The sequence below is a fragment of the Mauremys mutica genome, chromosome 19 (genome assembly GCF_020497125.1).
Source record: "Mauremys mutica isolate MM-2020 ecotype Southern chromosome 19, ASM2049712v1, whole genome shotgun sequence".
Taxonomy (NCBI): domain Eukaryota; kingdom Metazoa; phylum Chordata; order Testudines; family Geoemydidae; genus Mauremys; species Mauremys mutica.
The window spans coordinates 26,367,326-26,389,808 of record NC_059090.1 but is presented as its reverse complement, the minus strand read 5'-3'; the positions used below and the strand labels follow the sequence as shown (position 1 = coordinate 26,389,808).

At 49.3% G+C, this 22,483-nt stretch overlaps 2 protein-coding genes across 3 annotated transcripts in view; both read right to left on the bottom strand.

The window, feature by feature from the left end:
* Nucleotides 1-3,866: 3,866 nt before the first annotated feature.
* On the bottom strand, nucleotides 3,867-21,509 carry SCARF1 (scavenger receptor class F member 1). 2 transcript variants are annotated; one of them, XM_044993580.1, is made up of 12 exons: nucleotides 21,373-21,509; nucleotides 19,097-19,356; nucleotides 17,345-17,406; nucleotides 16,147-16,248; nucleotides 15,102-15,627; nucleotides 14,090-14,308; nucleotides 13,002-13,130; nucleotides 12,814-12,917; nucleotides 11,155-11,272; nucleotides 10,589-10,713; nucleotides 10,185-10,325; nucleotides 3,867-9,499 (listed from the first exon to the last, which is right to left on the bottom strand). In XM_044993580.1, exons 2-12 carry the CDS (start codon nucleotides 19,201-19,203, stop codon nucleotides 8,427-8,429), a joined length of 2,706 nt encoding a protein of 901 aa, XP_044849515.1. In that variant the 5' UTR covers nucleotides 19,204-19,356; nucleotides 21,373-21,509; the 3' UTR covers nucleotides 3,867-8,426. The 2 variants fall into 2 exon arrangements, with proteins under 2 accessions (XP_044849515.1, XP_044849516.1); XM_044993581.1 differs by lacking the exon at nucleotides 21,373-21,509 and adding an exon at nucleotides 19,725-19,754.
* Nucleotides 20,540-22,483, bottom strand: part of LOC123352957 (Rab interacting lysosomal protein) — an 18,438-nt gene continuing 16,494 nt past the window's right edge. Inside the window, exon 8 of the mRNA XM_044993582.1 lies at nucleotides 20,540-21,708. Within this exon, the coding sequence (XP_044849517.1) occupies nucleotides 21,552-21,708 (157 nt within the window). The 3' untranslated portion in view covers nucleotides 20,540-21,551. The remainder of the gene's footprint in view (nucleotides 21,709-22,483) is intronic.

The window sequence follows — 22,483 nt, the reverse complement described above, 5'->3', positions numbered from 1 at the left end:
TCTACACCAGACCTGTCTCCTATCCAAACTAAAACCTCAGCCTCTGTCTCTGACATTGTTTCATGGATGTCCACCCATACACTCAACATGGCTAAAACATTTCTCCTAATCTCCCCCTCCCCCAAGTCCTCCCTGTTACCTCCTTTCTTGATCGCTGCAGACAATATCATCATCTACCTGTCACTCAACCCGTAACCTCTCTTCTAGGTCCTCACATCCAGATTACGTCTAAATCTTGCAGATTCTTTCTGCATAACCTTTCTAAACTAGAGTCTCTGCAGTCCATCTGCACAGCTAAAATACTTGTCCATGCTCTCATCATCTCATGTCTCACTAAAATATCCTTCTCTCTGGCCTTGACAAATGCAATCTTTCTCCACTGATATCCATTCAGGGTGCTGCTACAAAGATAATTTTCCTAGACCATGACTTTGACCATATCTCCCCTCTCTTTGCAACCCTTCACTGGCTTCCCCTTCTCTATTGCATCAAACATAAGCTACCCACCTACTATCTTTTACATGCTGTAGAGCTGTTAATGTTTGCCTCCAATCAGTCCATGGTACCAACTTCCATTGCTCAGTTAAAATTTCAAACAAGCACCTTTGTGCTTCCTCCCATGCTGCCCCTCACACTTGAGAGGTGCTTCGCCCTTTATTATGCACTCTGGGACCAGCTTCTGGTACTGAGTTAAGAGTTCAGAACATGATGTCTATCAAAGGCAAAAAAATTATATCTACTGACTGTACTAACAAAGCCCATATTAAGGAAGGGTTATTGCCATATCTACCATTCCACTGAAAACACACATATTCAGCACCACCAAGCAGAAAGCCTCTATAAACTACAGGGAAATACATAAATATCCTGGGACTTTACCAATCAATTGACTACCCTTCTAATGTTCACGTAAATCTGTTACCCAAGATGTTATTCATATCTAGTATGTAGATTTATACAAAATAACAGATGTAAGGGGAAGTTTATTATGTAGAATTTGTAATTACATTTAAATATTATTAAATTGTAAAAATAAAACTACACATTTATGTATGTTGAGCACACATTAACAAAATTTTACTCCTGTTTTCTGATATAACATACAGTGCTGAGTCCCATGTAACTATTTTCATTTATCTTGAATACATAAAATTCATTCAAACTGTCACAGCCAGGCAGCCTTGTAAGTGCTGAGATGCATTTCATGTTGGGAAAACTAAAATTTGGCCTATCCTTTTCTTCATATCTCTGTTTGCAAAGTTGGAATTCTTTACACATATGGAGGGGTGGAGGGTGGGTTTCAAACATGATGCTTTTCTAAAGAAAATTTCAGTATTGCATCACAGCTCTGTGTAAATCTATAGTGGCAAGCCAGTAGGCCAGCTCTCAACTCAATCAACAGCAAAAGTCCTACTGACTTTAAAGAACTGTTCTCCCTGTACTGTTTACACATGCTGGGCCCAATCCTGAATCAATTAAGAAACCAGATTTTAATTTAAAGTTTCAAACTTTTAATCTGTCACATTATATATATAATTGGAGATATACCAATCTACTAGAACTGGAAGGGACCTTGAAAGGTCATTGAGTCCAGCCCCTGCCTTCACTAGCAAGACCACGTACTGATTTTTGCCCCAGATCCCTAAGTGGCCCCGTCAAGGATTGAACTCACAACCCTGGGTTTAGCAGGCCAATGCTCAAACCACTGAGCTATCCTTCCCCCCTGAAAAATTATGATGGTTTAATTGTAACAAAAGAAAAATATTAAGGGTGTGTTGTAAGATGATCAGACTTACCAGGCAGGGAAGCTTCTTTTACCGCAGTCTAAATGGAATACAGTAGCAGCTACTGGGCACCTACCTCTGAGTTACTGCTGCGCTTACTCCACCTGCTGGAGAAAGTCCAGACTAACAAGATGAGATGGAATTTACTTCCAGGGTAGCTGTGGCTGGATTGAAGAAGTGTGTGTATCAGCATGTGTTTGAAAGTGATATACAAAAAAATGTATTATATCGTATTGTGAGAATCTGCTTCCCAGCATACACAGGTAGTAAATTACAGATACATGTGCTCTGTGAAGGGGACCCAACATTCAGCACCATGCAGTTCCACCAGTACTAGTAACAGGACAAGTACTATGGCAAACAAGGCACATGCCTTTGTCCACTGTGTCACCTAACCATGGCTCAAAGCAAAGCTAGGTAAGGCAGTGGTAAAGACGACAAAGCCCTGTCTACACTACAGCTTCCAATCTTGCTGTTATCAGTGGAATTGCACCTGTGGTGAAGTAAAGGGCCTATTTTTGCAAGTGAACGAGCACTAAGAGACCAAACCATAAACTGAATTAAAAGTAACAGGGCCCACCTTAATTCTGCTGTGATACACTCACATCCACCACAACAGTCCCATAAATCTCTGCACATAACAACTGTCCAACTTTCCATCCATCTGCCATCTGAGGGGTAAGAAAGCAGTGGGACTAATCATATGATGCACTGCCTTGTGGATTTATAATTTTTATAAAGATATTATCACCTGTAGTATCAGCAATCCCAGACTAAAACTTGGATGAAAATCATAATCTTTTGATCATACTCTCCCTCATATATACACAGAGCTCAGCTGGCTCTAGTCTCACGTCAGCCTCATTTTCAGTCATTCTAAAGATGAGCACGTTGTAGTGATTCTGTGAGATATGCTCAGAAATAAACAAGTGGGTAATGAAGGAGACAAACCCCTATAAACATCCACCCTTGCAGGAACAGCAGCAATCACCAGAACGCTACTATTTTTTATATTCTTTTTAATTATCAAAAATTTTGCAGAGTTTATATCCAAATAACCATGCTCTCTCCCTATTCCATCTCCCATCCACCCTTGTCCATATACTGCTTCAGACACATTTTCATCAGTGACCTCTTTAATATTATTAAGTGGATTCTTCTCCTTTGTGCAGCCAGGCTCAGGACCCAGGAAGAATCAGCAGGGAGGATCCATCCACCTTCAGGTTACTTTTCTTAGGGCCTTCTACCCAAATCATGTATTGATTTGGAATATCTGACAGCAGCCTGGTGTCCCCCATTGCTTGTCATTAGCATGTGTCTATGAGGAAGTCAGTGCTCCATACGTGCCAGGGTTGTTTCTGTACTTAGGACAAGCAGGCTGGCATTATATTCTCAATTAAAGCAAACAGGCCAGGTGGCTCTCTACTACAGTAGATAGTTCTGGTGCCAACCTGGTTTTCTCGGCAAGATCATCTGCCAGGCACTGTTAGCAGGTGCATTTTTGCAGGCAACTATTTGGACGTCTTTGAATCATGGATTAACCTTTCCTCAACAGTGGGTGTTTTGCCCAAGAAGGGCCTGCATGACTTTACCTGGTGGTGGTGATGGGGTGGGTAGTGCTGGTGACTATGGTGACTATTGCTCAGAGAAGGGGTGGGCAAATTTTTTGGCCCGAGGGCCACATCTGGGTATGGAAATTGTATGGCGGGCCACGAATGCTCATGAAATTGGGGTTGGGGTGGGGTGAGGGCTCCAGCTGGGGGTGTGGGCTCTGGAGTGGGGCTGGGGAGTTGGGGGTGCAGGAGGGTGCTTCAGGCTAGGACCAAGGGGTTCGGAGGGCGGGAGGGGGATCAGGTCTGGGGCAGGGGGTTGGGACACAGGAGGGGGGCAGGGGGCAGGCTCCCGGTGGCGCTTACCTCAAGCAGCTCCCAGAAACAGCGGCATGTCCCGCTTCCGGCTCCTATGCAGAGGTTCAGCCAGGCAGCTCTGTGTGCTGCCCTGCGTGCAGGCGCCACGCCCTGCAGCTCCCATTGGCTGTGGTTCCTGGCCAGTGGAAGCTGTGGGGGTGGTGCTTGGGTTGAGGGCAGTATGCAGAGCCCCCTGGCTGCCCCTACGCGTAGCAGCCACAGTGGGGACGTGCTGCTGCTTCCAGGAGCCATGCGGAGTGGGGCATGCCCCAGACCCCGCTTCCCGGTGGGAGCTTGAGGACCAGATTAAAACATCTGGAGGGCCGGATGTGGCTCCTGGGCCATAGTTTGCCCACCTCTGGCTCAGAGGCTGCTGTCACTGATGGAAAGAAGAACGCAGGAGGATAATGCACTGAAATCAAGATCCCTGGTGTTTTGTAACCAGTGTGAACACAGAAAAATAATTCTGTCTAGTACATTTTCCTACCACGCTCATCACCATAGTAGCTGAGTGCCTGCACGAAAGGAGATGAATTCACTGGAGGGTTATCCTAAGAAAGGCCAGGCCCAAGATGCAACTCATCTTTGCTCCTTTTGTGCCTCCTTTTGTCCCTCACTCTGTTAAAGTTATCACTGTAATGCCAACCAAATAAAAAACCTTTCAATTGCTCCAATAGCAGAGAACACCAACACAGCTTTGTTTATCTGGGTAGCTACTTGTCACTGACTGATTATCACTAAAAAAAAACCTGTTGATGGAATTTGTAGGATCAGAGCCAGAATAACAAAAAGGAGGCACATAAGGAACTAGTACTGCCCATTCATGGGTTCTAGGCCATAGGTCTCCTACATGCAGCTTACAAGCACTGGCAAAATGACATTAGAACTATCTTTAGAAAGAATATGGAAAGTGTGCACAGAAAATCTACCTCTCTCCTCTCCACCTGTGCTGTTGAGACATGAGCAAGAGGGGACACAATACCTCTGTGTCCTTGCCTCTTATCTGGGAAACACCAGGATTAGCAAATTAGATCCTTGAACACAGAACACATTCCTATCATGGTGAAGATCTTTTCAAGCTTGATAGTTGTCTGCTTGACAGGAAAGACAGTCTAATTGCTGGCAGCTACTTTGTAAACACAGTACCTGCAGTGATTTAGGTCACATGAGATTAATTTCTGGCATCACAGTAAAAACATAACTCCGCTCACTGGATATAAATATCCCATTCTGATTAGAAAAATGTCTGCATATAGAGCTTATTCTGATACATTTCTGCCATTGTAATAAAAATACCTTAAAAACAGAAGCCAATAATGTATCAAAAAGGGACTTGATCACATGGGGCATGTGCAAATCTAGGATTCTACTGGAATGACATTACAGCATTAAATTCTACCTCCACAAACACTAGATGATGTGGCTACAATTCTTGTCAAGCAGACTACAGGGCATATGGCAAAGGCACTTTAAACAAATACAACTATTAGTTTCAAAACTGAAACACCCTGATGTGGAATTTTCCTAAACCACCAATGAGGAAATAATGGATCCAAGGCACACAAGTACCCTCCTGTTTGGAGATGTTCTACTAGAAAGAAAAACAACTAAAATCTCTGACCAAATCTGTTCCGCAAACTTTGACTATTTGAAAGCATTTTAACCTTGAAGGTCCAAAGACAAAATCAATGACTTTCAGATCACTGAGATCAGTTTAAGGATTAATAAATGAGGTACGGATGGCAATTTACTCATGCTGAGACATTCCCAACCTGTCCCTCTCTCACAGCTCTGTTTTTACTGCTATTGTTGTTTCTGCATGTTCAGATTTATACATTAAATTTCAGAATTAAACAAACCAGAAGCTGAAACAATGCACAGGACAGCAGAGCTGAGTCACCCTAAATCTCTGAGACTATTTTTGGGCATGTCTTTGTTTTTGTGGAACTGAGCTCATTTTAGGCTTAATTAAGAACTGTTTACATTCAGAGGCCTCCACATCACTCAGATTAACACAAGAAAACATACAAGAACCACATCAGACAAATCAACCCAAACTCAGCTCAGTGCTATAAATGCTCTTTAGACTTGGCTTCTTGAATTACAACCAGTTTCAAGTATTTCTCAAGGTGTCTAACACCAAATCTCGTTACTCAGAGAATCAAATAAACTGTTTTCTGATCCACTCTTAGCTCCCTTAGCACTGAGGATTGCCTCATTCCATCTCACCTTGTTTGTCGCCTGTTGAGTGCACAGGGCTGGTCCTGTCCACCCAAGCGGGACTACCTCATTGCCCAGGTGTAATGGTGTCACGTTTGAGGCATTTGTTGACAGTGTATGGTTTAAAGCTGTAATTAAGGGAATTGAAATTACAATTTCACCATTGGATATAAGTTAATGATTTGGAGAAACTTTGGCAATGCTGCTTTCTACATGAACTCTTCATGCGAGTCAGGAAAAATAAAATATTTTCCTTCAGCACTAAATTTACAAATCCTGTCAGACTCAGACCACTACATTTGCTCTAAGGTTCCTTCACAGTTGCAGGTCAGTGCAGGTTTCTTGGTATATTGGAAACCCGCACATAAACTCTACATTATAGCATGGACCTTTTCATACATTGACTGCAGCTGTAGAAATTAATATGTTTAGATCCTTCCTCGTAAGCCAAAGTAGTCTGATAAATTTGCACAAACCCAGATATTCTCTGTCCCAGAATCATTCATATGTCACCCAAGTGCCCCACAGAAGGCTGCTCTCTGGAAACATTCTCCCAAGTCCCTGGAGCTTTTATGCTCACAGCCCCAGTCATGCTCTCCATCTGGGGATGTTCAGTCCAGTCCCAGCTCCTTTGTGACATGGCAGTCTGAGCTCAGCGGTGGGAACTGGTTGCAGGGCTGTCTTTCTGTCCCACTTCCCCACTGGCACTGCTTTTAATTTTAGGATTTTCAGCTGGTCCTATCAGTGCTGCTGAGTCAGAAAGAGTCCCCTGTGGGGAGCAACTGACAATAGTCAGGGAGGGAGGTGTGGGTGCTGCTCTCTGCAGGGGTCCCATGGACTAGATGGGCAATGACGACCATGGCACCCTCAGCACCAGTCAGTCTCTGTCTGTGAGCTCCCTGAATAGGGAGCCAAGCCACTGCTCCCTGCCCTCATAAGCATATTGATGGCAGGAGCTAGCAGTGTGCTATTTCCTCCTGCAAGGGAGGGAGATAGTGCTGGCCTGGGAGCTGCCAAGTCCCAAGCAGACACTTTCTTTGCTTGTGCATAAAGTCTGCTCTGCTCAGTGTGTTGCCTGACAAGGAGAGTTGGGAGTGGGGCAGGGATCACTGATCCCTCTGTTTTCTACCAAGAACAATGGGAGGCTGCAGGCAAGACTGTCCTTGCAGATCTGGTTTTGGAGCCTGGCAAGAATTTGAAGAGACCCCTGTAATCGGTAAGGGTAGGAAGACTGGTTTTAAGACATAGGTTCAAGCCCTGGATCTGCCACAGACTCCCTGTGTAACCCAACAAGCCACAACTGAGGGGTCAGGTTGCTAAGCAATCCCCAGACTGAATGAGGCCGGCCAGCTGAGGAGGAAGGAGCTGGGTTGGAGCTATACAGCCATGAAATTGGCAGCAGAAAGGGGTATGCAGGGAAGGGGTTTGCAGTCACTCCCTGGGGGAGGTGTGTCTGGGGCTAGAGGCAAGTACCTTACAGTTACTCGAGCAGGGAGTTTGGGCTGGCGAACGCAGAGAGGTAGACAAGGCTCATGGAAAAAGCCACAAGTTATGGGGTAGGTCAGACTGGCTGCCAATGAGAGGGCACCTGAGCCGGGAACCAGAGTAGAGGGAGGGCCCGGGTCCCCCTACCAGCCACTGGAGGAGTGGCACGGTTTCAGCAGTAAAGGGAAGACTGCCATTTCATATGGAGGAACTTTGATACGCACCCCCTGGAAAGGAGAACACACATGGTGACTCGGCTGGAGGGCCAAGTCATGAAGAGGGAGCCCCTTGCGTGGCAGACAGCAAGAGGATGGAGGAGGGCATAGTGACTGGTCAGAGCCAATTCCCAGGACGGCCAGAAAGAGGCATCACTAGTGGTGAGTGCCCCCCGGTGACATGCCCATATAAGTACCTGACTCAAAGGAGAGGTAACCTGTCAAGGAGCGTGACACCTCACGTGCATTGGCTGTCTCTGTTACTCCGCTGTAATTTAGACTCCTGAACCTCACATGGATGGTATTTTCCTAAAACATAACCTTGTCTTATTGGTCAGCCCAGCAAGCTAAAAGCACAGTCACCAAATAACATGCTGCCAGGTACAGTCACTTCTTCTGACTAATCTACTTGTATTGGAGGTGCCTGAACTGACTTGCCCGCAGCACAGTCCCTCCTTGGTAATGATTCATGGCAAGACGAACATGGAACTCAAGAGGGCATCTCGGTGGCCCCATTAGGTAACATTGCTACTCACAGCAAGTTGCCTCATTTGAACATTAACATGCAATGCAGAACCTGACCCTGCAGGACACACACAGATTTAATGGTAACGCTAGACAATAATCTAGTTCATGTGGCATGTCTGGGAGATGAAATTCTGGGTTCCCTCTAATACCAGACATGTTGCAGAACTAGCACTCTTCAATAACTCGTGGCCTGCCCTGCAAGGTACACTGCCCCCTGTGGCCACAACTACATCGTGATGACTGTCACAGTTCTGAAAAAGAGGCAGGATTTGGGTCCTGGGTGGGTTTCAGGTGTTGGCCTCACAGTCAGGAGAGATGGCAGGAGACTCGTCTGAAGGATAGCAATTTGGAGACACATTTTCATATTTGGGTTCCTCCTCAACAACAGCCTGTTCATTTGTTTCTAGGCTTCTGGCCTCTTCAAGACTTTCACTGTTCTTGGAGTCCCCTGTGACCCCATCTTCTCCTTCCTGAGCCACTTGTCTTTTAAATATAGGAGATGTGGGGATGAGAGGTTCTCTCTTCACAGGAACATCTATCTGGTGTCTATCTGTGAGGAGCTCAGGTGACTCATAGGGCTCCAGACCTGTCGTCTTGGAGCTCTCCTTGTGTGGAGGGGCTGGCTCGGGGAACATGTCTCTGGAGTCCCTCTCTGGGCTCAGGGCCCTGCGGGGAGGTTTCTGGATGCTCTCAGTACTTTTCCTCACCATGGGCTCCTCCCTGACAGCCCTTTTTACTCTCTGGAAGCTACCCAAACGTTTCAGTACAGCCTGAACTGTCCCCTCTCTGCTTCCATTGGCACTCTCATTGGGCTTGGAGGATTTCCCTGCTGTCCCCACAGTCACATAAATGGTTGTGAGATTCTGCTCCTTCCCCCTAACATCCAAAGTGTTTGGATTCAAAGCTGCCTCAAGGGCCTCGACTCTCTGGGCCACATGTCTGCCACTGGACACTGCCATCCTGTGGCCTCCTGGGGTACCCCTGGGGGAGGGCCGGTGGCTAGCCTCAGCCTCGGAGATGGGCTCTGGGTTTTCGTAACAGTCACCTGGCGACCCACCCTGCTGGGGCCCCTCCTCTGGGTCAGCAAGGTGCTGGCGAGGGGGAAGTTTAGTGAGACCACAGGCGGCTTTGGGCTTCCGAGTGGTATTTGGTGTCTCCATGGAGCCTCTTTGACACTGAGGGCCAAATTTAGTTCCTTCTGCAAAAGACACTGAGGGCCTCTTGGCTCTGGCAATGCTGGATGTGCGGGGGATGGTGAAAGGCTGGGAGACGTCCTCGGAGTTAAATGCTGATGCGTCAGGAAATTCATGACACTTGGAGCTGCCTTCCTGAAGCTCAAAGCCTGCCACTGCAGGAACATCTGGAGAAGGACGAAAGAAAGGGGGTTAGGCTGCTTCTCCCTTGGCTACACAGGCTTCCAAGAAGTAAGTCACCAGCATACCGACAGGCTTTTCCTTAGTTCAGGGCTCAAGGTTAGAGCATGTGGCCTTTATCCTCTTCACTATGACTGAGGGCTTCTAGGGACTAGAGTATCCAGAACTGGCATACTTGGGGTTGCACTGCCTTCTTTACTCCCAGACTTGATTCTAGATTCATGAGCGTGGATGATGGGTAAAGGTGCTGAGGTAGGTTTTTGCACACTGATGCCACAGGGAGCCCAGGACAGGGGTGGGGGTGGGGGTGTCTTAACTGGGGCAGCTATGGAAGCACAAACAGCTGCAATGAGCTCTGAAATTATTTGAGGGAGTGAGTTGTAAAATCAGCAATTTTCTGAGGACATGTAGCTCTGGTACATACCATAGCATATTTCCATTTCACACTAAACTGATGGGAAGACCTGAAACAGAGCTCAGCCTCCCTGTACGGAAAGGAAAATAAGGAACTAAAAATAATTGGTGCCTGTGTGTAACCCAAGTCCCTTGCAAATCCCTCCCCACAAGTACACATGGAATGAAATTCACCCTGAGCAAACGGCCTCTGTCCCACTGGGAAAGAGAGTTGAAAATGAGTCTTAAGGAGATGGTAAAGCAACTGGGCAGCGTTACCTTCTCTGGCAGGGACACAGTAGGCTGGGTCCTCATCGTCAGTGTCAAAGGAGGAGGAGAAGGAGCTGTCTGAGGCCCAGGCAGCAGAAGGAGGTTCAATGAAGCTGGGATTGAAGGGAATCTCTGTGTCATGGTGGGAGACTGGAAGGGAAGCAAGACTACGAGGAAGAAGCAATCCAGCTCTCAGGATCACATGCCGGTCTACATGTGTTCTAGTCTGTACTGTACCAGGGATGTTCCATGGGGCAGTCACCTGGTATCTGGCTGGCACAGCTTGCTTGTTTGCAATGGCATTTACAGTACAAATGTAGTTCCTACCCTAAAGAACTCTGAAGACACAGACAAAGCAGGGCATAATAAAGAGTGCATCAATCAGGGATCAGTGCTAATAATGCTATTCTTACCTGTGACTCGGGGGAGTTTGTAGCCACTCAGTGAGAAGCAAGGTAACATGGAGCTGAGATTTGCCAGCACCCCCTGCACATGATGTTTCATTCTGGAGATCGCATCACCATCAGCAACAGCCATCCTTGGAAAGAAAGAACAGAGGTGTGTGGCGGAGATGACTGGCTTTCCACTTAAACAAAGCTCACTCCTGTCTTGCTGGGAAATGGAGCTGGAATCAGTTTGGGAGAAGCCTGCACATGTGGCAGCCCCATTTCTGACCAAGTCCTGCAACCTATCAGCTAATGCAGTTTGAGTCATGGGCTGATTTATCCTGTACACAGAGCTACATGAGTCAAATAAGTAAAAGTAAAATGAAGTAACATGAAATTTTGAAGTAATTCCCTGTCAGGCAACCGAACCCAAGGAAGATGCTAATGACTCTTTATTTGCCTTGAGGCTAATTTTAATTGGCCAGAAAAAGTTCCTCTTGCTTCTAGGGCCTTTCAGAAGCAATGGGCCCAAGGCAGGTGGCTCTTCTCTTTGCAGCTACATTTCTACAGCACCTGACACTTGTTAGTAATACCTGTCTCTGGCATCCAGCTGGCTGGTTCCACAGCAACAGCAACAGCAGGTGACACAGAGTAATAGGAGGAGTAATGGGATGAGAATGCCAGCTATCAGGGCTCCCTGGTGCTTTAATCCTGCATGGAGAAACAGTGTGGAACACAGTGAAATTCTTCCTTGGCTGGCAAGTTCAGAGCACTGGGAAAGCCATCCTGGAGGAAGGATCTCTGATCTGGGGACCTGCCACAGTGGTCTCAGAATGTTTTAAACAGATCCAGTCCAGTCCAAATTGTCCCATTCATACCGCTCCACATCATAAGGACAGTTAGGGAACTCAGCCCAGACCCAGCACCCAGCTCGCAGAACCAGCACATCTTTTGATATCTGCAGAGAGACAGTCTCTCTGAGTGAGCCCTAGAGCTCTCACTCCTCATCCAGGAAGAGGCTGGAGCTCAGGACTGGCTAAGATGTGCTCAGTGCTGTTTGCTCCCGTATGCTCTTTCAGCATAACACTGATGATACCACATTATAGGACAGTGTATTTCCACCAGGCACAGCCCAGTTAGCAAAGCCATAAGCGAGATGGGGTGCTGATCTCACCAGTCCCAACCAGGAATGTATCTGTACATTAAAGTCAAGTGGACTCTAGTCCAGACACATTTTCTATGCTAAAGAGTCTTTGACTTACTATGGCACATTCAGGAACACAAGGACTTGCTCTCAAAGATCAGACCTTTGAGCCGTCTATTCCAGTTCTTTGCCAGTGCCAGATGCTTCAGATGAAAGTGAAAGTCCTCGTACAGGCACTAACCAATGTGGTCAGAATCACCCTTCCTAAGTCTCCTATTCAATTTCAAACTGCCCTGCAGTATTTTGTTCAGATGCATTTCCACATTTTTTAGAACCTGGGTCCACACGGGGATGATAAAGAGACTGTGAGTGCTTCTCCATAATTCAATCAACTGCTACAAACCAAGCAATTCTTCATCTACCTACAAACAAGTGACTTTACAATCAAGACTGGATCCATCTCTCTGCTGTAATTTCATGTGACAGACTCAGAGAAACACCTTCACTCTAAACATAGTTAACCATTTTAGTTGCACTCTGACATACTCCTGATGAATGCTATGGATGAAAATATCACCCTGTGCTACAGGATGGGAACAAGGACGCAGGGACAGAAATATCAAAGGCCCAGAGCAAGATTAAGGGCTTGTAAGGCACAATAAGCTTCAAACATGTGGGCTCTGTTTTTTTGACTAACTTTGAATCCCAATCTAACCTGTTGTGGTACTTGAATCTGGCATGATAGCTCCACTCAGCTACACAGGCTTGGGCAGTGCGGAGGAGCTACAACAAGGAAATCTAAGCCACAGAAATGAGATAGGAAAGAGCTCATTTCCCTGATCAACAGAGACAGAGGAGAAGAGGGAAGGGAGTTTCCTGGAGGCTCGTGCTGCATGGCAGTAGAGGTACTGCATGACACTGTGCAGAGCATCTTTGCTGGGAACCAGCCTGCGTTCTGGAGCCCAGAGGGCACCTTGGCTTCCACAGCAACCTTTGGTGTCTTGCATGGTTTATACTGGGGGAGAAGGAACCAATTCTCTGCTCTGGGCAGGAGAAGATCTGGTTAATAGGTTATGAATGAAAAGGTGCAGTGCAGGATATCACTTACTGAGCACACAGTCCCCAGAGTGTGGGTGGCAGGGGCCCCTTGGACATTGGCAGAAGGAAGAACAGTTCGCTCCAAACAAACCCTCTGGGCAAGTCTCATTGCAGCTGAGGGGAGAGACAGAAAGAAATGGAAAATGTTCATTTGGAAACATCCCAGCCTCTGCCCACTGCAGCTCCCCTCGCTTTTACCTGGTGCCCCAGTAGCCAGCCTGGCAGATACACTCCCCAGAAACCGGATCACAGCTCCCATTAACACAGTCTGGACAGGTGAACTGGCATCCATCTCCAAATGTTCCAGCAGGGCAGGATGCTTCACAGCTGCAAAGAGAGAGGAGAATCTGGCTGCTGGCTCATGGGAGAGAGGCTGGCAATTCAGAGGGGCTGTACCTTAGTTTGAGGGTCAGCAGCTCTGTCACGGTGTCACAGTGCAGAGCCTGCTTTACATTTGCACTGATATTAACGTTGTTCCACAGGGCCCTGACTTGTTCCTAATCCTACCTGAGGATGGAAACAGTGATCTGGTGGTTAGGGCACTAGAGTCGGACCCAGGAGTTCTGGGTTCTGTTCCTGGTTCTGACAGACTCCATGAGTGACTGTGGGAAAGACATTTAGCCCATCTGTAAAATAGGGATAATCTTCCCTAACTCACAGAGGGGGAGGCTCAGATACTGAAGATACTACAGGAAAGGGAGCCATAGACAAGCCTGTAAATATATACGGCTGATTGTGAGAGTCCTGCTGGGGATGCACTGGGCGTCTCTGACTTCAACAAGACAAATATTGAATAGAGGTTGGTTGCTGTTTATTTTCATTGTTCTCTGGTATCACATCTAGGGTGACCAGACAGCAAATGTGGAAAATTAGGACGGGGGTGGGAGTTAATAGGAGCCCATATAAGAAAAAGACCCCAAAATCGGGACATCTGGTCACCCTAATCACACCTGATGCCAGGATTTCTGCAGACAGAGCAGAGAGAGACATCCCAGTGTGTCTGACACTGCCTTGCTCTGCACACATTAGGCCAGAAGGGAGGCTGTGCCACTGACCAGCTTGTTGGGTAATCTCCAACCAGAATCCCTAGCTCAGGTGTCTGACAGCTGTCCGTCTATCCATGGATAATCATCACACAGTGTCTAAGCTTCCGAACTGTGAATGAAGCTTTCAGACAAATATTTTCTACTTTACACTCAAGGAAACCTAAGGACAGAGGATGTCTGCTACAACAGAGAATTGAGCTCCACAAGATAAACATCACACAGGAAAAGAGGGGTCCGTACCTGGGTCCTGTCTTGCCAGGGTCACAGTTCAAGCAAGCCCCTGTCTCTGGATGACAGGTCTCCCCTTTTCGGCAGCTGGGACACATCTGTGCACAGTTCTCCCCATGGTATCCAGGCGTGCACAGCTTCTTACAGAGGGTACCGTTCCAGCCAGAGTCACATGCCAGGCAGAACCCATCCACAGGAGAGCAGGGCTGGCTCCGCTTGCAGTGCCCACAGCTGCACAGTCAGAGGTGTAAGGAACAATCAGCATCAGAGCTGGGGGAACAGTGGCCCCCACATCCCAAACCAAAAGAAATAGGGCAGCTGTGATATAGTCCCTGCTGAGCCTAAGTGAGAATGGAGGCAGTTACCCCCTATGGAAACATCTTACAGAGTGTAGTGAGGCGGCCTGGCTCCCAGCCGCCCCAGAGAGGGGCGACCCCAACAGCACACATTTACACAGAGTTTAATAGGAATGATAACATCCCATGAGGTCTTATTGGAATTTAACAAGGTTTTGAAGATATTACTCGAAAAACCTATAGAATGTAATGGAGAAAGAGATCCTCTCTGTAGGCCCTGGATCAGCCTACAGAAGAGATATCTATAGTTTTCTACTAGAGTCTACAAGACTTTCCCATAGGGGACAGTCCTGTGCCCCTTCTCAGCAGACCATGGCCAGGCCTTCCTGCCCATTGGCTCGGGAAAGGCTCTCCCTCACCAGCCAGGAGACCAGCTCACAAAATAGTATCTCCCCACGCCCCTCCCAGGGTATGAATAGGGCAGCCAATCCAAACCCTTGCTGCCCCTTTCCTCTCAGTGCCTTTATATGCAACAGCTGCAGCCCACAGTCTAACAAGCATCAGCTGCCCACTCCCTGAACTCCTCCCAGTCTGGTCCTAGACTCCTGCATACCCAGCAGGGAACACAGGCTTCTGGGCATTGGCACTCCCTAGGCAGCCACAGATTCATGCAGTCACCTTTAGGCACTATACCCCATCACAAGCACACAGAGTGATAGTCCTCTTACCTGTATCTGCACTGAGATCCGTAATAACCAGCAGGACAGGGATCCCCACAGCTCCTGCCCTGATAGCCAGGGTTGCAGCTGCAATGCCCATCAAGAGGGTTGCAGTTCCCATGCAGGCAGTCACAATGATGTTGGCACAATGGCCCCCAAAACCCAGCCCTGCACTCACACTTGCCTGAGTCTTGGGCACAGGGTGAGAGGTGGCAGGTGCATCTAAAGCTGCATCTCCTGCCCCACCAGCCCTGGGTGCAGACGCACTGCCCTGTGACAGGGTCACAGCGGGAGCCGGTCACCCTGCACAGACACTGCTTCTTGCAGTTGGGTCCCCACCAGCCTGGCTCACAGTGACAGGCTCCAGAATGGGGGTTGCAGTGGCCATGAGGTGCACACTGGCATGGGAACTCGCAGAGTACTCCCCAGCGGTTGGCATTGCAAGTGCACTGGCCGCTTACAGGGTCACACTTCCCATTGGGATGGCATGAACAGCTCTTCTTGCAGTCCGAGCCCCAGTACTGGTCAGGGCAGCCTACAAAGGGAAGAAGACACATAACAGGTCGCCATGCAGGAGTACAGGAGTCTCTGTGCCACAGGGAGGAGAGCAATCTGGCAATGGGTCTGGTGTTCTTTCCCTCAGGGGTGTTGTGAGCCATGGAAGGGCACAGCCTGGTAGGCCCTTGTAGGTCTGATGCTGCAGGGAGACTAAGCAGTGAGGACTACCAAAGAGACACCCAACTGGGAGGAGACATCAGAGCAGCAGGCCCCAAACACTGTCTCTGCTCTGCTGTAACATGTGGATGTAGCTGCCTGTGCTCACGGGTGGGCCAAGGGGCTGCTGGGCACCTGGAGCACTTAACTGTGACCATGTGCCATCATGCTGGGACCTCTGGCCTGAGCTCACCTCCTGGGACCCCGCCAACGTCCTGGTGGATGCAGTGAGCACTGTGTCACACATAGAGTCTCTGGGATCACAGGGGATTCTATGTCTGTCTAAGGGTGAGAGTCTGCCCTGCCCCCTCCTTACCAGCCCCTCCATGCCCATACTCACGGGAGTTGCAGTTGGCTCCAAAGAAACCAGGTTTGCAGAGGCAGATCCCAGGTCTCACACACACTTCATCCACCTTGCAAGCATCCTCCCTTTCACATAGCGCTGTCAACAGCAGGACAAGCTAATCAGGAGCCAGGCTCTCCCAGCACCGGGCCGCTGGCAGGCACATAGCCAGGGAGAGGAAGTGCAGATAGGCTGAGCACCAGCAGCTTCTCCGTAGCTGCCAGGGGCCAAGACCCTTTGGCCTCCAGCTCCTTGTCCCCATGGATTTGGATCAGCGACCTAGCCTGTCAGTGACTCCATTTCCACATCAGCACCCTCATGTGTGGGCTCCAGAGAGAGGTGGGGGATTCTGCTCCAAGCCCTATGGTGCCTGGGACACACTCTGCTCCAACTGGCCTCAGCCCTGGCCTTCAGCCAGGAAGTTGAGACTGAGGCTAGAAATGGCCACTACCTAGAGTACCTTGAGACTGAGACTAGAAATGACCTACAGGTGATGGCTTCTGGGAGGCTTTTTGAGGAGAAATCTCTGCCTCACATCCTATGGAGTGAACAGCCCATGCAGCACTTAGATGCTGGGGTGGTGGGCTCTGTAGCAAATCCTGAAGGGAGGTTCATTTGAGCAAGGGTTAAAGTGATGGGGGCGGAAAGCAGCATGGCTCCCCTTTTCTGTGAAGAGCAAATGGGAGGTTCCCCCAACCCTCCCCAGCTTGGGAGAGCAGCTCTCCCACCGGCATGGCTGGTGCTCTGAGTGCTCCCCTCCTACTTCAGCCTACATTAACCCTGCACATGGGTGCAGCTGGACAGATGTGATAAGGCACAAAGCTGCACTTCACGGGAGGCCTTATAGCTCTGCAACCCTAGCCTTGGTTTGCATCATGCCCCAGCAGAATATTCTGCCCCTGAAATGAACACCCTTCAGCCTCTAGGGAAGAAGCAGGAAGTGGAAATGAGGTATAGCCTGGGGGTCACAAATGGCTCCCCCATCCCCCAGCAGCTCCTGTAGATAGCTCAGTGCAGCCAGGGCACAGCTTTAGTACTATGCATAAGGTTTAAGCCCCCCTCACCCTCATTTTCCCAAAATATCGTTGGACTCTAAGCAACAAAGAACTGAGATACAGGAAATGCACACCAAACTGCCTGAAACGGGCTGGTTAAAATGACAAAGGCATGAGATGTAAAGCCACCGATGACTCACCAGCTGTGCATTCCCTGCCTTCCTGTTTCCAACCTGGGCAGCATACCAGACCTGCAGAGAGGCTGGGGAGGGTAGAGATCCATTAGCATAGGAGCAGGGTGCTGGGCAGCAAGGGCTCGTGAAAGGGGCAATATACTGGGGTGGAGATAACACTCCTATGTTTGCATTAAAGCCCATGTTATCTAGGAGGAACTAAGGATCAGCCAGAAGCACCTCTCCCAAGGTTCAGCCTGGAACATGCTGAAGGACAGGCGTTGCCCTGGGAAAGACACCAGAGGAACAGGAGGAAGTCATGGGCAGGCTGCAGGACTAAGGCTGTCCTGACTGGTTCTGTCAGTGCTGTCTCCCTGTGCTAAAGGAGACACCCACTGTTTGCTGCTTGTTTTTATAGGAGTTATGCAAGTCTTTAGATTCTTTCACCTGCTGGTAGCAGTCAGTTGCATAGGGGCCACCATGTAATAAAAGTATCAGAGGGGTGGCCGTGTTAGTCAGGATCTGTAAAAGCAGCAAAGAGTCCTGAGGCACCTTATAGACTAACAGACGTATTGGAGCATGAGCTTTCGTGGGTGCGTCTGACGAAGTGGGTATTCACCCACGAAAGCTCATGCTCCAATACGTTTGTTAGTCTATAAGGTGCCACAGAACTCTTTGCTACTTTTACAAGTAATAAAAGACTCTCCTAGACAATACCACGATGGTCGAGAAAGAGAGTTCCTGGCCTCTCATACCAGGGCCAGAAGGCAGGGACTACAGGAGGCTTCTGCAGGGAGGCCCTACTAAGTTCACAGGACAGAGCAATCCCAGGCAAAGAAATCAGGCAGCTCTAGGCCCTTTTGGTTTGATGGATAATATCTAACTCAGAGCATGTAACAGAGAGTGGTGTTAGGGAGCTGGATTTGCCTCGGTTCCACAGACTCATGAATACTGTGATACCATAAGGTTAGTTTTACATAGTTACAGTTTAAAACTCTAAAAACCATGGCAGTACTCTGCCTTCTCACCACATGGCCACCTGGTGCTTTCTGGGCTTTAACTGCTATCTGTGCTAGATAGTGAACTCCTCGGGACAGGGACTCTCTCACTCTCTCTGTGCAGCACTAAGCATATTGATGCCACCTGAGATATAACAGACTAAAAACTAAACCTACCCACACATTCAGCTATCTCTGTGCTATTAAACAAACCCACACCTCTGCCTGCATCATCCCTCTCTCACCCCAATGGATTTATAACTGCTATTAAATACACACGTGATCCCTCTCTCTCACACACACACACACACACACACACACAGAGCTACCCCTGTGTTATTAAACACGTCTCTGCTTGTGTGATCCCTCTCTCACACAGACCTATCCCTGTTATTAAACAAATAGTCCTCTGCCTGTGTGATCCCTGTCTCTCTCACACACACAGAAATATCACTGTGTCATTCAACAAACACTCATTTCTATGTGATCCCCTCTCCGCACACACAGCTATCTCTGTGCTATTAAACAAGAATATTTTCCTTGTGCAGTTACACTCTCTTGCAGAGATCTCTATACTGCCACACACCCATTCCCTTTTATCCCTGGGCCATACAGTTCCAGCTCAGGGAGCTTATTCTATTGAGTATGTTAGTCAAAAGATGACAGTGAATTAATTTTCTGCTGCAGATTTTTTTCTTCTCGCCCTGTTGTGGGAAGGGAGCGCTGAGATGGGTATGGAGCGAACGGGGAAGGTAGGCAAAGAAAGGTATTGGGCACCTACCTGGTAGCCTTGCACACATTCTTCCCATTAGGGTCCAGCTCTTGAGCAGAGCTCCCAATCCATGGCCAGAAATGGAGACAGAAGAGTAACAGCAGCAGCTGCACCATCTCGGTCTGGATACTGGGTTCTGCTGGCCACAAGGGGCTTCCAAGCCAAGCTGTATGCAGCTTTCTTGTCCGTTGGTTGGTTCTGTCTGTCTGTCTTCCTCTCAGTTTCTGCCTCACCCTCTCTTTGGCCTCAAGTTTCCTCCTTGCTTTTTCCTGAGGAAATGCAGGAGGCGAAAAAATCCCTCACATCCAAGGAGCCAGAAGCAGTGGGAAGGGAAGTGGGGGCAGGGTAAACGCTATATCTCACTGCTCACTGCAGAATAGAAACAGGGGAGCCCTTAGAGCCAGTGTCATGTTGAGGAAAGTTACTTGCTGCTGGCAAAGCCCAATAGCTGCCACAGGAGCAATCAGAGGGACAAAGCCAAGCTCTCCACCCCCAAACACCATCTCAGCCTGCTCCACATCCACTCCACCGAGTATCATGTCCTCTACCCCCGTCTCCTCACATCCCACCCACCCCCCACTCCGCGGCAGACCCCACCTCTCCCACTTCATGCCTCCCTCCCATGCCCTTCCTCCACCTGGCACTGGGGCTGGAGCAGCACATGAAATCAGTGGTGTTGCCAGGCTCCAGTGCCCTACGGGCTCTGGTGGGGACTGCACTCCTTGGCAAGATGAAGAGCTGCCAGAACAGAGCACACCCCAGTTCTGCCCTTTTAACTAGGCAGGAGACAGTTTGCGGAAAGCACAGAGCACGGACCAGAGCGTTTCCGGCAAATGGCCATCCGGCTGTCTCCCAGGCTCTTTTTGTCAGCATTTTCACAGGAACCACCTTTTTCCTGCATGGTGACCTGGAGGAGGTCAGGAGGTTCATTCAGTCCATGGGGAGACTCCTAACCACAAAGGGAGGAGGGAGGGCAGGGCACTTCCAGGTGCTGGCCTGGACTTTTACCTCCTCAAAGAGCAGGAGCCGAGGGAACAACAAATTCAACCAACCAAAACCAGCTCTAGCCCAGCATGGTGGCTGGGGGCTGGAACATTGTCTGAGGGCTCTGCTGTGCCCCAGAGGGGTGACCAGGTAAAGGAGTGCTGGCTGGACTCCTGCAGCCTCCAAAGTTGATCCTTGGCAGGGTTCCCAAGGAAAAAGAAGCACGGAGCAGTGTGGTAGGCTCAAGACCATGGAGAGCAGAGATGGCAAAACCATTAGCTCCTGCCTGGGCCATGTCTTCAACCAGGGGAGGACTGTTCTTTACTGGAGATTTCTTAGTGCTGTGTACAGTATGGCTTTCAGTCTCCCGAGGGACGAGTCTCCCACCCCTCCCTCTGGACACTATCAGTCCAGTCAACCTGGGACTCCCTACAAGAGCAAGAAGAAAGCACAAGCCATGCCAGGCACTTTGAGCAACACTCAAAGGATTTATTTCTGGTGCTGATCTCAATTCAAAGCCAGACAGTAATATACCCAAGAGAGAGCCCCATCGCCCCAATAATACAGAAACTCCCAAAGATTAAAACACCTCCACTTCCTTAGCACTCGCTAGTGCCATGCACTAGTCACTGTTACATGTTCCTAGTGAAACAAAGAAGAGCCCTGGCCAGAAGTTCTAGTGCACCTTTTCTCTGAGGTCAGTGTATTGCAATGTCCTGCCGTGAGGTCATGAAGCAAATACATCTACCGAGCCATAGTTTGGGTACATTTATGCTAGAAAAATTAGTGCTTTCCTGAGTGCAGCAGCCAGCAATGAGGGAGCTGAGCTGCAAGTGCAGCTTGGCTGCAGATGCAGGTACTGGCTGGGGAAGCCCAGCTGGGGTGTGAGCATAAGTGCTGGCCACAGTGGCCAAGGCATGAGCACTGGTGGAGCATGGGTGATGGCTGGGGCAGCTAGGGTGCAAGCACAGGTAAGGTGCAGACTTAGGGGGGTGGCCAAGAGGAAGCATGGCCAAGCACTGGCTGGGGTGGCCGAGCCACGAGCGCAGAGACGGTACGGGCATTGGCTGAGGCGAGAGCACAGGTGCAGTGCAGGCACTGGGTGGGGCAGCCAAGCCACAAGCAGATGGGGCACAGGCATTCGATGCGGGCTGAGCCACGGGCATGGATGGGGTACAGGCATTTGATGGGGCCAAGCTGCAAGTGTGAATGGAGCATGGGCATTGACTGGGGCATCTGAACTGCGAACACAAATGAGGTGCGGGCATTAGCTGTGGGCAAAGCCACCTAAGCCTACATACATCAGGCTCTCACTGTGTCTTATGCAGCTGCATCTCCAGGGCTGACTGCTGCGATGGGGAACCAATGTTTCTAATGGAGCTGAGGCTACTGGGCCTCCCATGAAATTGTCTCTGAGAGAGGGGCTGGGAGGGGCAGGTGCTGCTGATGGGCCATAGGCTGGCATCCTGCTCAGCTGAGGTCAGGGAGGAGGCACCATTCTGTCAGGGGAGCCATATGCGGGTTTGTTCTCTTCCTCCTGCTCAAAATGCACATCCTGTGAGTCAATGATTTCCCACACTCCTGAGCAGCCTGGGTTGGGGGGGTCTTTGCTGCTGCTGTGATACCACAGACCAAAACTGCAGGGAAAGCAGAAAGAGAGTGGATGAGCAGGGGCAGTGAACTTCCCACAAGAGAGAGCGACATCCCCAAAGCTGTTGTCAGAACCACTGTCCATTGGAGACACCTGGCAGCACCAGGGACAGGTTCATCTGTGAACACCTGGGGCCAGTACGTAACGTCCAAAAAAAGTGAGGGGCCTGTCATAATCTGGGAGCAGCAGCTTTACTAAGACGGTGCTTAAGTGTGTCCCTCAGCTAGATTTCAATTTTTTTTTATATTTTGCCAGGTCTGTGACCCCTCACTCACCTACACACATACTTTAAGCACTGCCTGGCACTCCAGAACCTGTGTGATACAGGCTAGGACTGTCTTGTGGCATCACTGACCCTGGAGGAGGCAGCAAATCACACTAGGGCTTGAGAATCAGAATAGCAAGCCTGGAGCAGGCCTCTCAGAGCACCTGACACACACACCAGCCCCTGATGCACTGTGTGTGCACAAGCCCCTGGCTCCTCCGTACGAAGGTGCCAACTCTTCAGGGCAGGGACTGCACCTCCTCATACAGTGCTCAGCACACTGTTCTCAACAGATAAAGCCTCACAGGTACTGTAGTCATTTATAATGCCCTAAGGCAGTGGTCCCCAAATTTTTGAGGACTGCGCCTGCCCTCAACCCTCTCCACTCCCCCACCCCCACCCCCGCAGCCATGGCTCTGGGCGGGGGGACCAGGGATAAGGGGCCTGAGACTGGGGCCGCAGCTGGGGATGGGTCTGGGGTAAGGAGTGAGGCCAG

What these genes read in the sequence shown, in the direction of transcription:
- SCARF1 (XM_044993580.1), bottom strand. Translation starts at nt 19,203, where the DNA reads ATGGTGCAGCTGCTGCTGTTACTCTTCTGTCTCCATTTCTGGCCATGG. An exon ending in TGGAGCCAACTGCAACTCCC is followed by an intron (nt 15,628 to 16,146) that starts GTGAGTATGGGC and finishes TTCCCTTTGTAG; the next exon opens with GCTGCCCTGACCAGTACTGG. An exon ending in GCTGGCTACTGGGGCACCAG is followed by an intron (nt 12,918 to 13,001) that starts GTAAAAGCGAGG and finishes CTCTCCCCTCAG; the next exon opens with CTGCAATGAGACTTGCCCAG.